The 16972-nt window shown below is 41.7% G+C and overlaps 1 protein-coding gene across 1 annotated transcript; it reads left to right on the top strand.

Annotated features, from left to right (window-relative positions):
* Positions 1–7678: 7678 nt before the first annotated feature.
* On the top strand, positions 7679–15452 carry LOC148143505 (putative G protein-coupled receptor 139). The gene is made up of 2 exons (XM_087975220.1): positions 7679–7748; positions 14539–15452. The coding sequence occupies exons 1-2, from the start codon at positions 7679–7681 to the stop codon at positions 15450–15452; spliced, it is 984 nt and encodes a 327-aa protein (XP_087831346.1).
* The last annotated feature ends 1520 nt before the right edge of the window (positions 15453–16972 follow it).

Raw genomic sequence — 16972 nt, 5'->3', positions numbered from 1 at the left:
AGATTTCAGGAAAGATTTTCAAAGATGTTGCCAGTGCTGGAGGGTTTGAGCTCAATGGAATCGCTGAATAGGCTGGGGCTGTTTTCACTGGAGCATGGGAGGTTGAGGGGTAACCTTGTAGAGGTTTATAAAATCGTCAAAAGCATGGATAGGGTAAATAGACAAGGTATTTTCCCTTGGGTGAGGGAGTCCAGAACAAGAGGCATGAGTTTAGGGTGAGAGGGACAAGATTGAAATGGGACCTAAGCAACAACGTTATCACACTGAGGGTGATTCATGTACGGAATGAGATGCAAGAAGAAGTGGTGGAGGCTGGTAGAATTTGGATCGGCTCAGACTTGAAGGGCCGAAGGGCCTGTTCCTGGGCTGTAAACTTTCTTTGTTCTTTGTTCTTTATTTAAACGATCGCTGAGTTGGATGAGCCCAATTTAATTCAATTCAAAGAGAATTAACGTGCTCTCCACACGGGGCCATCCTTTTAACGCCTGTGCGCAAAGGAGTAGATCAGAATATGAATTTATGGTCACGTGTTTACATGAAAGCTGCAATGAACATTTTTATGTCGTTACAACTACAGAAGCCATAGATATTAAATGCGTAGTAAAATTAAGACAAAGATCACCACAGTTAATAGCTCCTGAGGTTAATAGCTCCTGAGATCGGAAACGATGGAAAACTCGAAAGGTACGGCCGGGAGAAGGGGGAAGTTCACCACTCCGGGCTGCAGGAACGCTGGGACAGAAGAAGACCACCACTCCAGGCTGAGGTCACTACTCTAGGTTGGGACCTGAATTACCTGAACACTGGAGACGAAGAAGACCGCCATGCTGGGCCGAGACCACCTTTGTCCTCCCTCAGGCGCCGGGCCCAGCTGTGGATCAGGAGCATCAGGCTGGACTGTCACTCTGGGCCTGGGGAGCCAGCCTGGGACCTCTCCCTCACTTGCCAGGAGACACCAGAACGGGATGAAGCGTCTTCCGTTCATCCTGGCGTTAAAGCCGCTGCCACCGGAGGAAAAAGACAGGCAGACCATCCAACAAAATCATAAATTGCTGGAAAACCTCGCAGATCTGGCAGCATCTGAGGAGAGAAGACTTTTGGGTCCAGTGATCCTTCTTCAGAACTAATTGTATCAAGGAAAACTGTACGTAAAATAAGCTAGAGAAGGGATGTGGGAGGAGAACAAGTAAATGACAGATGGAGATGTGATTCAGATAGGTAGAAAGACAGCTGGGCCGACAAGAGAGGGAGCAAAGGTTAGCCTGGAATAATTAATAGCTTCTGATGGGGACCTTTAGCGGCTGACAATGAGTTGTTTGTGGTAGCATTGAGATGACCAGGGGAAAGTGCAGACTGCAGCTGTTGGAGATCAGATTCGAGAATGTGGTGCTGGAAAAGCACCAGCAGGCCAGGCAGCATCCCAAGAACAGGAGAACTGATGTATGTCGATGACAAGGCCTGGTATGTGCGCTTTGGAATTGGACATGGGAGAAGGTATTCATGTTCCGCAGTTATTTCCCTCGAGATTAAGTCCGGAAGGTTGCAGCGTCCACAAGCAGAAAATGAGGCACTACTACTTCAGCTTGCGTGGAGCTTCGCTGGAGTACTGTAGCATGCCTGAGACAGAGATGCCGGCCAGGGAACATGTGGTAGGCAATCCTGGAGCAGTTCAGAAAGCTATGAACCAATCAGAGTGAGAGCTGCGTGGACCTCGAGATTAGAACATGCCAAAATATGAGTGCACTTACCGACAGGAGAAAGTGAGGACTGCAGATGCTGGAGATCAGAGTTGAGAGTGTGGTGCTGGAAAAGCAGAGCAGGTCAGGTAGTACCCGAGCAGCAGGACAATCGACATTTTGGGCATTCCTGATGAAGGGCTTATTACCGAAATGTCGATGTCTCCTGCTCCTTGGATGCTGCCTGAGTTGTTGAACTTTTCCAGCACCCCACACTGCACTTATTGGCAACCAATCTGTCCAAGACGATTTCCTGACATCAAGCCATGACTACTGATGAAGAAGTCCGAAAGTTGTGTATTTCCCCAAGGAGCATTTCTGCACCTGATGGATGTTGCAGATCTTTTTTCTTCAGATTCACAGTCTGCAAATCAGTTTAAATAATAATGAATATAAATGAGTTCAGGTTCAGTATTCGATACTTGAGGCTGACAAATCATGCCATGAAATACAACAACACTTCATTAACCATCACTTTTGAATCAGTTTTGATTTTGAAAAAAAATGAAAAAAAATGCAGCACTGAGTATGTGGCACTGCACAGTTTATTTCATTTAGTAAGACTTTCACAAAGCAATTACGAAGTGGAATGTGATAGACTCTGGCACATAAATGAAATACTTGTTTTTTTCTGAATTTCCGGTCCTGACTGAAGTTGTGATTTTGTATACTCGCAGGGTTCTGGAATGGGTAAGATTGAAAAAGGGGAAACTCAATAAAAACATCAAACGAAAAGCTCACAGTCACTTGATCTGACAGCATGGATATGTCTTCTGCATCTGAATGTGGAAGGGTTGTTCCTTCTTTCTGTTGCAGAACGTGACTGTCAGGTGCTCTGAGATACATTAACCCCAGCAGGACACCGCTGGAGAACTCAATTCGAGTTGCAGTTGTATGAAGGCAATCGTTTCTATCCCTGACCAACCTGTCTGTACTTCCTTCTCTCCATCTCTCACCTGCAATTTTTACCTGTACTTCCTTCTCTCCATCTCTCACCTGTCTCTTCCTGTTGAGGTCAGTATCTTATGTCAGTCGAGACTGGCTGTCAGGGTTCTTCTCCAAAATGGACATTTCTGAACAAGTTTTGGTTTCAAGACAATCCACTTAATTCTCTTGTCAGCCCCACAACCTACCAGATTCATTCAACTCAGTTTCACGACCTCTGTGTATTTATGCATTCCTCATTTTTAAAAAATGTCTTATTCCCTTTTCAAATATTTTGAACAGGATTACTAGACTGGAAGGATTTGCAGTTGGACAACTGAAAACAAACACCATACTGAAATCTGAAAAAGATACACTATGTATCATAATTTACATATTCGCTCACTTTATAGATTCATTGAGTGTACAAAATGCTTTTTGGGCCATTGAATCTGCAGAGATATGACTACGCAACCAAATGTGTGTGAATCCCAATTCCCTGCACTTGTCCCATATCTTTGAATGTTGTGATATTTGAAGTACTCATCCAAATATTTCTTAAAGTCTGTAAAGTTTCCAACCTACGCTACCTTTCCAGGTAGTGCATTTTAGATTACCAGGACCTGAATGAAAAATCTGTTTTTTTTTCCAAATCCCCTGAATCACCTGCCTGTTATTGAAAAACCAAGCCCTCTTGGTTAAGACTAAAATTGTGCCCTTGAAGACAGAAACGGGTGAATTTATTATGGAGAACAAGGTATTGGCAGAAGAGTTGAATACGTACTTTAGATCTGTCTTCGTTGGGGAAGACATAAGTAATCTCCCAGATGTAATAGTGGCTGAAGGACCTCGGGTAATGGATGAACTGAAGGGAATTTATATCCAACAGGAAATGGTGTTGGACAGACTGTTAGGTCTGAAGGCTAATAAGTCCCCTGGACCTGACGATTTACATTCCAGGATACTTAAAGAGGTGGCTCTAGAAATTGTGGATGCATTGGTAATTATTTTCCAATGTTCTATAGATTCAGGATCAGTTACTGCGGATTGAAGGGTCACCAAAGTAGTCTCACTTTTCAAGAAAGGAGGGGGAAAGAAAACAGGGAATTATAGAACGGTTAGCCTGACATCAGTGGTTGGAAAGATGCTAGAGTCAATTTTAAAAGCTGAAATTACGACTCATTTAGATAGCAGTAACAGGATAGGTCAGAGTCAGCATGGATTTACGAAGGGGTAGTCGTGCTTGACTAACCTTCTAGAATGTTTTGAGGATGTAAGTACGGAGATGGACAAGGGAGATCCAGTGGATGTAATATACCTGGACTTTCAGAAAACCTTTGATAGCGTCCCACATTGGAGATAAGTGTGCAGAATTAGGGCACATGTTGTTGGGGGCAAAATACTGACTTGGATTGAAAATTGACTGGCTGAGAAGAAGCAAAGAGTAGTGATAAATGGGTGCCTTTTAGAATGGCAGGCAGTGACCAGTGGGGTACCACAAGGTTTGGTGCTGGGACTGCAGCTGTTTACAATATACATTAATACAATCGATGAATGTATTAAAAGTAATATTAGCAAATTTGCTGATGACACAAAGCTGGGTAAAATATGAGGAGGATATTATGAGAATACAGGGTGACTTAGACAGGCTAGGTGAGTGGGCAGATGCATGGCAGATGCAGTTTAATGTGGGTAAATGTGTGGTTATCCACTTTGGTGGCAAAAACAGGAAGGCAGATTACTATCTAAATGGAGTCAAGTTAGGTGAAGGGGAAGTAAAACAATATCTACGTGTTCTTGTACACCAGTCAATGAGGGCAAGCATGCAGGTACAGCAGGCAGTGAAGAAAGCTAATGACATGCTGGCCTTCATGGCAAGAGGGATTGAGTATAGGAGCAAAGAGGTCCTTCTGCAGCTGTACAGGGACCTGGTGAGACTGCACCTGAAATATTCTGTACAGTTTTGTTCTCCAAATTTGAGGAAGGACATTCTGGCTATCGAGGTTATGCAGTGTAGGTTCTCGAGGTCAGTTCCCAGAATGGCGGGATGACCATATGTTGAAAGACTGGAGTGACTGGGCTTGTGTACACATGAGTTTAGAAGGATGAGAGGGCATCTGATTGAGACATATATGATTATTAAAGAATTGGACACTCTGGAGGCAGGAGGCATGTTGCCGCTGATGGATGAGTCCAGAACCAGAGGACACAGTTTAAAAATAAGGGGTAGGCTATTTAGAACAGAGTTGAGGAGAAACTTCTTCACCCAGAGAGTGGTCGGCGTGTGGAATCTCTGCCCCAGAAGGCAGTGGAGGCCAGGTCTCTGTATACTTTCAAGAAAGTGATGGATGGAGCTCTTAAAGATAGTGGAATCAAAGGTTATAGGGATAAGGCAGGAACAGGATACTGATTGTGGATGATCAACCATGATCATAATGAATGGTGGTGCTGGTTCGAAGGGCCAAAGGGCCTATTCCTGCACCTCTTTTATACTGTCTATTATCTATTAATGTCTTGTAATTTATCCCTCAACAAAGAGGAACAGCTGCTCTCTATTCACCTTATCAATACTCCACAATGTTTTCGACCTCAACCATATTCCTACTCAGTTATCTGCTCTCTTCTTATCGCTCAGTATCTCCATTCCAGGCAACATCCTGATGAACCTCTTCTGTGCCCTCTCCAGTGCTGTCACGTCCTTCCTGTGGTGAGGTGACCAGAACTTCGCTCAATACACCAGCTGTGGTCTTTCTAAAGCTCTGGACAATCCTTTGTCTTACACACTATGGCATGACTGATGAAAGTGAATGTCCGACACCCTATCTCAGCTGTCCGATGTACATGCTCTACCAACTTCAGGCATCTGTGAATAATTACCCCCACGTCCCTCTGTTCGCCTAAGCTACCCAATGTCCTGCCATTCCTTAAATCTGCTCTCATCTTGTTGTTTCTTCCAAAGTGCATCATCTTGCACTTACCAGGATTAAATATCATCTGGTACTGGTCTGCCTATCTGGCCAATGTATCTATGTCTTCGTGTAACATAGAATGCTATTAACCATTCTGTCAATCTTAGTGTGATCTGCAAATTTGCCTAGTAGTCACCCCAACATTTCCATCGATATCATTTGTGTAAATGACAGAAAATGTGACTCCCACTGCTGATCCTTATGGTGCACCACTGGATACTAGCCTCCAGTCATTCAAACAGCCTCCTACCACTTTGTGTCCAATACTAAGTCAGTTTCTGATCCATCTCGCCAAGTTTCTTTCAGTTCCATGTGCCTTAACATTCTCAATTTATATCCCATGTGGGACCTTGCTTTGATGAAATCCATATAAACTATATCAACTGAATTTTTGTCATCCACACACTTCATCACATTTCCAAAAAATATCGAACAAGTTTATCTGACATGACTTCCCTCTGACAAAGCAACGCTGAGTATCCCTAATTAGCCCATGCCTTTCCAAGCAGGTATTAAATTGCTCCTTCAGAATTTTCTTCAATAGTCTCCCTACCACTGACATAGTAGTAAAACATTGTAGCAAAAAGCACACTCGGTCCAGTGGGTACTGTGGGAAGGGATTTGGTTACCTATCTGAGCTGGAAAACCATCAACGCAGTCACACAGTGAAGAGACTATTCACTGACTCCGTGCGTGGGGAGGGATTCATTCATTCATTTTGGCCTACTGAGACACCATCGAGTTCAGTTTGACAGTCCTTTTTAATGCACAGTCTCCAGTGAGACTCAGATGTCCCACCAACATGTTTGCACTATTGAGATAGCATTCAGTTGCTCTCACAGTGAGCCTGGGTATGTGTGATCATCTGAACTCAACTGTACAGCAACAGGTAACACTGCTGAGAGACCTTTGAAACACAGTATAAGTTATAAAGTACTGAGTAATTTACGTGGTATCAGTGTTCACCTTTCGCAGACTCCTCCACACTCACCTCCAAAAACTAATGCAAGGTGATTGCCCGAGATATATTGTCAATATGATGGAGACAGTACAATCACCTCTTTTGCCGCTTCCCTTCCTTCCACAAGCTACTGCATCAAACTGCTTTATACTTGCTTTAGGCCCAAACCTACGTAGATCTCTTGTTTCTCACTGATCTGTGGAGCGAGTAAGCATTGTGGCGGAGACAATATTGATCCTCTTAGAATCACTTCGAATAATTTGTGTGGTTCTTTTCAGATGAAGCCACGGGAGGACTGTTCACTGTCTAACTCATGACAGAAAACCTAATCAGGCTTCTTGAATCTCTAACAACCTGAACAGTTTATTTCTGTCCCAAGACCCCTCATTTCTCTCACTGTATATCTGGGGAGACACGACACAAATTCACTGTATGCATCATTGTCCAGCAGTGTCCATTTCAACTACCGATGTCAGTTTTACTATTGGATAGCAATGGGATTGTTGGTTCAACAAATATAAGTTCTGAACTAAACTCCCTCGGATATGAAGGCTCCCTATAGTTGTACATTGCTTCAGCTCTTCTCCCCATCCGTACTGACCACAGCAACGTGGACCAAAAATGTGCAGGTTAGGTGAATTGGCCATGCTAAATTGCCCTTAGTGTTAGGTGAAGGGGTAAATGTAGGGGAATGGGTCTGGGAGGGTTTCTCTTCGGCGGGTCGGTGTGGACCTGTTGGGCCAAAGGGCCTGTTTCCACACTGTAACTAATCTAATCTAATCTAAACCACTTCTGAGTTCACATTTCAAACTTCGAAAGTACTAAATGCAATCTTCACGAAACAGTGTCGTGTTCATTTTTCTATTAGAATGTGTGGCAACCATTCTGACAGAACAAATAATGATGAAATTACCGCTGAGTGATGCAACTCATTTGCCTGTTGAAAATATTTTTATTATTTTTGATGATATTCTTGCCTAATTGAATCAATGGGGAATTGCACACAGTATAAAGGGACCATTAATTGCTTGACACAGTCTAAACAGAGTCACGTCCATCCTCGAAGGATCTCTGAAGAAAATCAGGAAATGCATGGACAAGTAACTGGTCCAGTATACGCCATCTATTATCCTGTTCTTGCAGCCTTTGGTGTACCAGGTGAGTCACTATGACCAATAATCTATTTTATCCATCCTTTTTGACCTTTTCTTTGTTGTTGTTATATTCTGAGCTATATCAATAGCGTCCACTTCTCTCCTCGTTCTCCACCAAAGCCATCAATGTATTGCAGACAGGCACAGCAAGCAATTCAGGAGGCAAATAACATGTTATCCTTTGTCGAAATATTGTTTCAGTTTCAGAGCCAGTAAGCCTTTCTTTTATTATTTAGAAAATGGTGATGTGCACGTTTTATGTGCAGATCTTTTCCTCTTGCTTAAATAATGCATTACTTGCAGCAGACAGTGCAGCATAAGTTCAGAACATTGGTTTCAGGAATAATGTGGCAATGAGGGGCGGATTGAGGAATTCAGGTTTGCATTCACATGATACTTAATGATGAAAGGTGACATTATAGAAAATTTTTATCACTAATAGAAGGAACAGAGTAGGTTCAGAAAGCACGATTCCAATGGTGTTACCAACGGCATCAAAGCATATGCAAAACGCAAGAATAGCGCCTTAATAGAACATAGAACATAGAACAGTACAGCACAGAACAGGCCCTTCAGACCACGATGTTGTGCCGACCATTGATCCACATGTATGCACCCTCAAATTTCTGTGACCATATGCATGTCCAGCAGTCTCTTAAATGTCCCCAATGAACTTGCTTTCACAACTGCTGCTGGCAACGCATCCCATGCTCTCACAACTCTCTGTGTAAAGAACTCGCCTCTGACATCCCCTCTATACTTTCCTCCAACCAGCTTAAAACTATGACCCCTCGTGTTAGCCATTTCTGCCCTGGGAAATAGTCTCTGGCTATCAACTCTATCTATGCCTCTCATTACCTTGTTTTGGAGATGCCGGTGTTGAACTGGGGTGTACAAACATAAAAATCACACAGCACCAGGTTATAGTCCAACAGGTTTAATTGGAAGCACACTAGCTTTCGGAGCGACACCTGACAATCACCTGATGAAGGAGCGTCAATCCGAAAGCTAGTGGGCTTCCAATTAAACCTGTTAGACTATAACCTGGTGTTGTGTGATTTTTAATCTCATTACCTTGTATACCTCAATTAAGTCCCCTCTCCTCCTCCTTTTCTCCAATGAAAAAAGTCCGAGCTCAGTCAACCTCTCTTCATAAGGTTAAAAATCACACAACACCAGGTTATAGACCAACAGGTTTAATTAGAAGCACACTAGCTTTCGGAGCGACGCTCCTTCATCAGGTGATTGTGGAGGGCTATAAGATAAGCCCTCCAGTCCAGGCAGCATCCTAGAAAACCTCCTCTGAACTCTCTCCAAAGCATCCACATCTTTCCTACAATAGGGCTAACAGACCTGGATGCAGTATTCCAAGTGCGGTCTAACCAAAGTTTTATAGAGCTGCCACAAGATCTCATGACTCTTAAACTAAATCCCCCTTTAGTGAAAGCCAAAACACCATATGCTTTCTTAACAACCCTGTCCACTTGGGTGGCCATTTTAAGGGATCTATGTACCTGCACCCCAAGATCCCTCTGTTCCTCCACAATGCCAAGAATCCTATCCTTAATCCTGTACTCAGCTTTCAAACTCGACCTTCCAAGTCATTAATAAAATTACAAACAGTAAAGGCCTATGGACAGAGCCCTGTGGAACACCACTCACCACTGACTTCTAGGCAATTTTCTTTCCTTCTACTACCACTCGCTGTCTTCTGTTGACAGCCAATTCTGTATCCAGACAACTAAGTTCTCCTGTATCCAATTCCTCCTGACCTTCTGAATGAACCTACCAAAGGGGAACTTAACAAATGCCTTGCTGAAGTCCACATACACCACATCCACAGCTCGACCCTCATCAACGTTTCTAGTCACATCTTCAAAGAACTCGATAAGGTTTGTGAGGCATGACCTGCCCCTCACAAAGCCGCGTTGACTCCATTTAATCAAGCCATGCTCTTCCAGATGGTTATAAATCCTATCCCTCAGAATCCTTTCTAACACCTTGCAGACGACACACGTGAGACTTAATGGTCTGTAATTGCCGGGGATTTCCCTATTTCCTTTCTTGAAGAGAGGAAATACATTTGCCTCTCTCCAGTCCTCAGGTACGACTCCAGTGGAGAGCGAGAATGCAAAGATCTTCGCAAGTGGCGAAGCAATTGCATTTCTCGTTTCCCAAAGCAGCTGAGGGCAACTCTTGTCCGGGTCTGGCGACTTGTCAATCTTAATGTTTGACAAAGTTTTCAGCACATCTGCTTCCTCTATCTCAATCCATTCCAGCATATACACCTGCTCTTCAAAGGTTTCATTCACTACAAAGTGCGTTTCTTTCGAAAAGACAAAGCAAAAACTCATTTAGGGCTTCCCCTACCTCCTCAGAATCCACACACAAGTTCCCTATGCTATCTCTGATCGGCCCCACTCTTTCTTTGACCATTCTCTTCTTCCTCACAAAATTGTAAAATGCCTTTGTGTTCTCCATAATCCGTTCTGCAAAGCCTTTCTAGTGTCCCCTCATGGCTCTCCTCAGACCATTTTTGAGCTCCTTCCTCGCCTGCCTGTAATCCTCTACAGCTGAGCTTGACCCTAGCTTCCTCCACCTTATGTAAACTACATTCTTCCTTTTGACGGGAAGCTTCATCGTTCTCATCATCCAAGGTCCCTTTATTTTACCCATTCTTGCCTGTCTCAGAGGGACATGTTTATTCATCACTGCAACCACTGTTCCTTAAACAGTCTCCACATATTTATAGTGTCTTTACCATGGAGCAATTGCTCCCACACCATGCTTCCTAACTCATGTCTAATCGCATCATAGTTTCTTCTTCCCCAATTAAATATCCTCCCATTTTGCCTAATCCTCTCCTTCTCCATAGCTTTGTAGAATGTGAGGCAGTTGTGGTCACTATCACCAAAATGCTCTCCCACCACAAGATCTGATACCTGCCCCGGCTCGTTTCCGAGCACCCAAGTCTAAAGTGGCCTCTCCCCTCGTCGGCCTGTCAACTACTGAGTTATGAACCCTTCTGAACACACCTTACAAAAACAGCTCCATTCAAATCTTCTTCTCGAAGGAGGTTCCAATCAATATTGGGAAAGTTAAAGTCACCCATTACAACAACCCTACTACGTCCACACTTTTCCAAAATCTGCCGACCAATGCTTTTTTCAATCTCCCTGCTGCTGCTGTTGGGGGGCCTGTAGTAAACCCCTAACGAGGTGACTGCCCCCTTGCTGTCCTTAATTTCTACCCATACTGACTCAGTAGGCAGATCTTCCTCGACAATGGAAGCTTCTGCAGCTGTGATACCCTCTCTGATTAGTAGTGCTACACCCCCTCCTCTTTCTCCCCCCTCCATATTCTTTTTAAATGCTCTAAACCCTGGAACATCCAGCAACCATTCCTGCTATGATGGCCAAAACATCATAGCACCAGGTACTATTCCAGGTACTGCTCTAAGTTCATCACTTTTATTCCTGATACTCCTTTGAGATAAATTGTCATCCTTGATCATCTTGGCAATGCAGGTACCAAAGTGCTGAACGGTCTACTCTTACTCAAATGGTCATATATTGTTAATGCTGCAACAGAATTTATGTTTAATGATAATGTCCTCAATGACTTATGACAAGGACTTAGGTCACCGATCGTTCTGAAATAGTTGTTATTGACATTATTGGTTTTGTTAGGTTGAGGTTATATCAGGTTAAATGTTCAAGTACCTCATACTAATTCCTACAGTCGTTGGTCAGTCATTAATATTTAGAACTGAGATGCCTCTTTGTTATTATTGTTATTTGAGGGCATAGTGTTCAACATTTGCTTTCTCATTGCTACTGATGCCAATTTAGTTGGTCAAAATCACAAAGATATCAACAACTGGAAGAGTTTTCGAGATTGTCTATTAGGAAGGGAATATATAGTATATAGTACATAGTATATAGTACATAAAATATAAAACTGCATGGGACCACAGCCTTCGGCCCACGATGTTTGTGCCATCGGTGATGCCATTCTAGCCTATTCCCTTCTGCCTGCACCTGATCTGTGCAACTCTATTTCTTGCCTGTGCTGGTCGAAATGCTTCTTAAACGTTGTTATCCTATCTCTTTTCACTGGCTGCAATTCCCGGGATCTCCAAGCCTCTGTGTTAACGAAAGCTCTTAAGTCTCATTTAAATGTTCCTTCTCTTACGTTCGACCTATACCACCTGGGAGAAAGACTCCGACACCTATCCAAGCCCTAACAGGTTTAGATACTTCTATTAGGTTGCCATTCGCCTATAATATCATAGAGAAAACCGTCTAAGTTTGCTCATCACCTTCTTACAGCTCATACATTCCAAACCAGGTAACATATTCGTAAACATCTCTTATTCTCTTTACAAAACCTCGGCATACTTCTGATGTGCCAGAACTTCACACAATCCCCAAATTTGGCTGACTTAAACTCTTATAGATGTGCACTACGACTTACCAACATTTGTACTCATTGCCCCAAACAATGAAGGTAAGCATGTCGTATGCCTTCTTTACCACTTTAGTCACTTATGTTGCGAATTGCAGGGACCTATGGAATTGCACCCCATGATCCCTCTGTCGATCATATCGTATAAAGATGGCATTGTTAAAAATAAAACATTTTTTAATTGGGGGACGTGTCTGTGTTTGGAAATTCAAGATATGTATTGGCACTTATGATCTGCTTACAGAATGCTGTAAATTTATTGCCATTATCCGAGAATACTGGGATTCCAACTTGTTATCATAATATGTAGAAGCACCTGAATGATATAATTTGAGGATAGTGTTACAACGCGGGGTAAACCCTCCTGCTTAATTTAAACCAACAACACAGAAAAAGATGTATCCCGTGCAGTAAACTGTGAAAATTTGAGAGGCCAGACCTATTTAAAGTAAAATTAATAACTTTATTCCTTAAAGTATAACAGACAGTAATTAACTCACAACTATTTACACCTCCTTCCTCGAACCTATCCCTTCTGTAATACCAGTCCAATAAAACCCCCAATTATGACTTAAATGAAATTTCAAAATTTTAAAACCAACCAGCAATCGAATCTTCTCTATATCTTTGTCGGTAGTTTGGTTCTCCAGGTCAGTGTTGGGAGTTTTCTCTTTGCAAACTCATTCTGTAGACAGGTACCCCTCAGAGAGTTCTGACGAGCTGTCGACAACTGTTAGTCTCGTGCCAGTTCTCCTCTCAACTGTTCAATTTTCCTCAGATTTATACCCCAAAGCATAGGATTATGTCATTGGCTTTTAAGATTGTCACTATACTCAGTCCAAACTTGATTGGAATTTGCTATTATTCGGGCTATAATATACAATGATTTGCCTAATTCGAATCATTTGTCATTTCGAAGCAACTAGCTACCCCAGTGTCTGGAGCATGTGTTACATTGTGTCTTATTGAGAACACTTGGTGCTGTCACTTCTAGCTTTTACCCTCTTAAAGACAGAGTACACCCACATCTTCAGAAGAATAGGAAGGTATTTTCTGGTAGTTTCCTGTTTTGCATGAACAGACAAGACTGACAAGCTTCTGCAGTGATGAGCATATGCTACATTGTTGAAAATACTATTAACAGCTATACTTCATAACACCTAGAACACAATTGCGTATACTGACCGTATCTGAAGATTGTGAATCTTTATTATGTTTCATAAAAACACTTGATTTCACACCAAACAATGGAATTGAAACAGCCAACTGCTTGATGTTCACAGGGAGGGGGTAATCAATATGTGCAGAAGTTGTGTTCATGCTTTCCCGAGTTAAATAAGGAGATCGATCAATTGGTTAGTAACTCGACAAATATATAAATGTATAGACAATTGGAAAAATAGAAACAGACATTAGATGTAAGTTCTTGAATTAATCTAATTTAATATTAATATCACCTGTTTGATGCAATACTTTAATGATCTATTCAGTTTGAAACTTGTTTAATAATTATGCTGATCAAGTGTTAATACCAGCAAATGTAAATTGGTGAAAACGTTTTAGACTTAATTTAGAGTCGTAGAGATGTATAGCATGGAAACAGATCCTTCGGTCCAATCTGTCCATGCCGACCAGATATCCTAACCCACTCTAGTCCCACATGCCAGCACCCGGCAAATATCCCTCCAAACCATTCCGATTTGTATACTCATCCAGATGCCTCTTCAATGTTGCAATTGTACCAGCCACCACCACTTCCTCTGGCAGCTCATTCCATACCCATATCACCCTCTGTGTGAAAACGTTGCCCCTTAGGTCTCTTTTATATCTTTCCTCTCTCACCCTAAACCTATGCCGTCTAGTTCTGGACTCTTTCCACTATTGCTAATTCTTCCTGAATTTTTAGTTGATCGTATGCTGTAAATATATTTTCAGAAGCTTGGACATTGTTTTGCTGATTAGTTCTGGCAACTTTTTTTCCTCATCAGCTTCCCTTCACTGATCTCTGCTGCACTCTTTATAAAATGTCGATCTCACACAGTTGCATTGTCAAGATGTTAACTGTTTTCTGAATTTAGCTTCCTCCATGAACTATAAGGATACGCTTCTGAAACCATACATGGATATATGCCTGGAACCATATATCCAATGATATTCATTCTGGATACTAGCATGAAGTCAGCTTCAAATCTGCCAATGAGAACAGAGCTGATAGAGAAAATGTAAATAAGCTTTGATCACACAAACCAAGGATGGAGCCAATTAATTTCAGTTAACCAAGAATAAAATAAAGAGTTTTTATTAACTCATTTTTCATTCATCTGCAGCGAACTTAATGACTATTGTGATCTTGTCTGTTGGACGATGTGGTCTCTCAAGATGTATCACCCGATACTTGGTATGGATGGCTGTGACTGATCTTCTGGTTATTGTCACTGGAGTGATATTAAACCGTATCAGTGTAATTTATTTCCCAGTTCGTTTCCTATCTATGACGCCAGTTTGTAGCCTCAAAATTTATGCAACCTATGTAGCCAGAGATAGCTCAGTATGGTTAACAGTTGCTTTCTCTTTTGATCGATTTGTAGCCATTTGTTGTCAGAAGTTTAAAAGAAAATACTGCAGAGAATACATGGCAGGTGTTGTTATAGGAACAGTCTGTACTCTGAGCTGTTTTAAAAACATCCCATGGTACTTTGTATACGAACCTTTGTATGTGATTAAAGGTGTCCCATGGTACTGTAGCATTAAATCAACATTTTTTTCTGAACTCATTTGGGCAATGTTTGACTGGATCGATCGCCTGTTAAATCCCTTTATTCCATTCCTCCTGATGCTAGCGTTCAATGCACTAACAGTCAGAAATATTCTTGCAACATTTCGCATCCGCAGACGACTCCGTAGCCAAAGTAATGGAGAGAAACAGAGTGATCCAGAGATGGAAAATCGGAAAAAGTCCATTATCCTATTGTTTACAATATCGAGCAGCTTTCTTTTATTGTGGATGACTTATCTTGTAAATTTTCTATATGTCCGAATCACAGACACCTATCAGTTCTCAGGTTTCAATGATCCAAAGTTTATTCTCCAAGAAAGCGGAAACATGCTTCAGCTCCTGAGCTGCTGCACCAACACATGCATTTATGCAGCGACCCAGTCTAAATTCAGAGAACAATTCTTAAACATGTTAAAATATCCTTTGAATCTGATAATTAAAGCAGTAATACAAAGAAGACAATGAAGTAAGTTTCTGCAGAGTTGAGTGATATTTGATGGCTGATTCTGAACTGTTGTTTATCGCATGTCAGAACACTGGAACTCCACTGCAGACACGTCCTTTACCCTGAACACAGTGCTATTGAAATAAAAAACAACTTATTAACGTATTTCTATTCCCTTAAATTTTGATGCTAAATTACAAAATTTCGAGCCTTCTATTATTTATGATCATTTGTCCAAAAAATGCTTCTTGAACAGGAGGGATATGGTATCGACAACAGAAAATACATCGTGCGATATATTTAACTCTATTACTGTTACTGGATCCACGTAAACAGATAATGAATATGATCAAATGGTATATCATGTCTCCAGCACTGCTCGGAAATGAATTTCCACCTCGACTTCACCTAATTCCAACAACTTTTGTCGTTGCAAATCTTCCAAGAATTGATCTTATGATGACAGAACATTTGCTCAGAGCATCTCAAAGCATTTATCACAAAGAGAAGTAAATGATTTAGCACTTCATAACTTGACAGGGAGCAAATAGTCATCAAGCCTCAATACATGTCGTAGACCATAACTTTGTAATCTGTGCCTTTCAAGAACAATCCAAATATATTCAATTAATGTAAGGTTTCTGTCTCTCCGAGCCTTTGGGCAGTACTATCGAGATGCTCATCCGTTTCTGCTTGTAAAAACCTGACATTAAAATCTTATGCAGCTTCTGCCTCTTCCTTCAATCTCTACCTCTGGTTTGGAGCCATGATTAAATAGACGTGTTAATTATCATGGGGATGTTGTGATTTTATATTTGCGAATGTGGTCTCACCCCAATCTTAGTATGAGTCAGCCATGCCAGTGCAAAATATGTATGTAGTTAGATAACCATTTCCATCATGGTAAGTTTTCGTTTGAATTACTTCATTGCGGGCTGAGCCATGTGGCTACATGATGAGCGGCCAGTTAGAGTCATAGTCATAGAGCCTTACAACATGGAGACTGGCCCTTTGGTGCAAACTGGTCCATGCCAATGAAAATGTCAATCCAGGTTAACCCCATTTATCTATGCTTCACCCATATCCTATGGAACATTTCCTGTCCATATATTTATCCAAATGCCTTTTAAATACTAGTAATATACCCACCTCAACCAATTATGCTGGGAGCTCATTCCATATGAGTACCACCTTCTGTGCAAAACAATTGCACCTCAGTTTCCCTTTTATTCTTTCTTCCCTAACCTTAAACTGATATTCTCTTGGACTCAATTATCCAACCCTGGGAAAAAGACAGAGTGCGTTGTCCCTGTCCATGCCTCTCATGACCTTGTACACTTTTATAAAATCTCCACCCCCACCCTATCAGTCTCTTATGCACTAAAGAAAAATATGCCAGCTTGCCAACTTCTCCCTGTAACTCAGACCCTGGAGTCCTGACAACATCGTTGTAAAACTCTTCTGCACTCTTTCCAGTTTAATATCATTCTTCCTATAACAATGTGACCAAAATTGAACACAATACTTCAAGTGCAGCCTC

This window comes from Chiloscyllium plagiosum, unplaced genomic scaffold (genome assembly GCF_037043375.1).
Source record: "Chiloscyllium plagiosum isolate Xiang-an unplaced genomic scaffold, Cpla_swu_hap1 HiC_scaffold_27, whole genome shotgun sequence".
In the NCBI taxonomy this organism is placed as follows: Eukaryota; Metazoa; Chordata; class Chondrichthyes; order Orectolobiformes; family Hemiscylliidae; genus Chiloscyllium; species Chiloscyllium plagiosum.
Note: the sequence above shows the minus strand (reverse complement) of the source record. Positions and strands in the feature narration are given on the sequence as shown.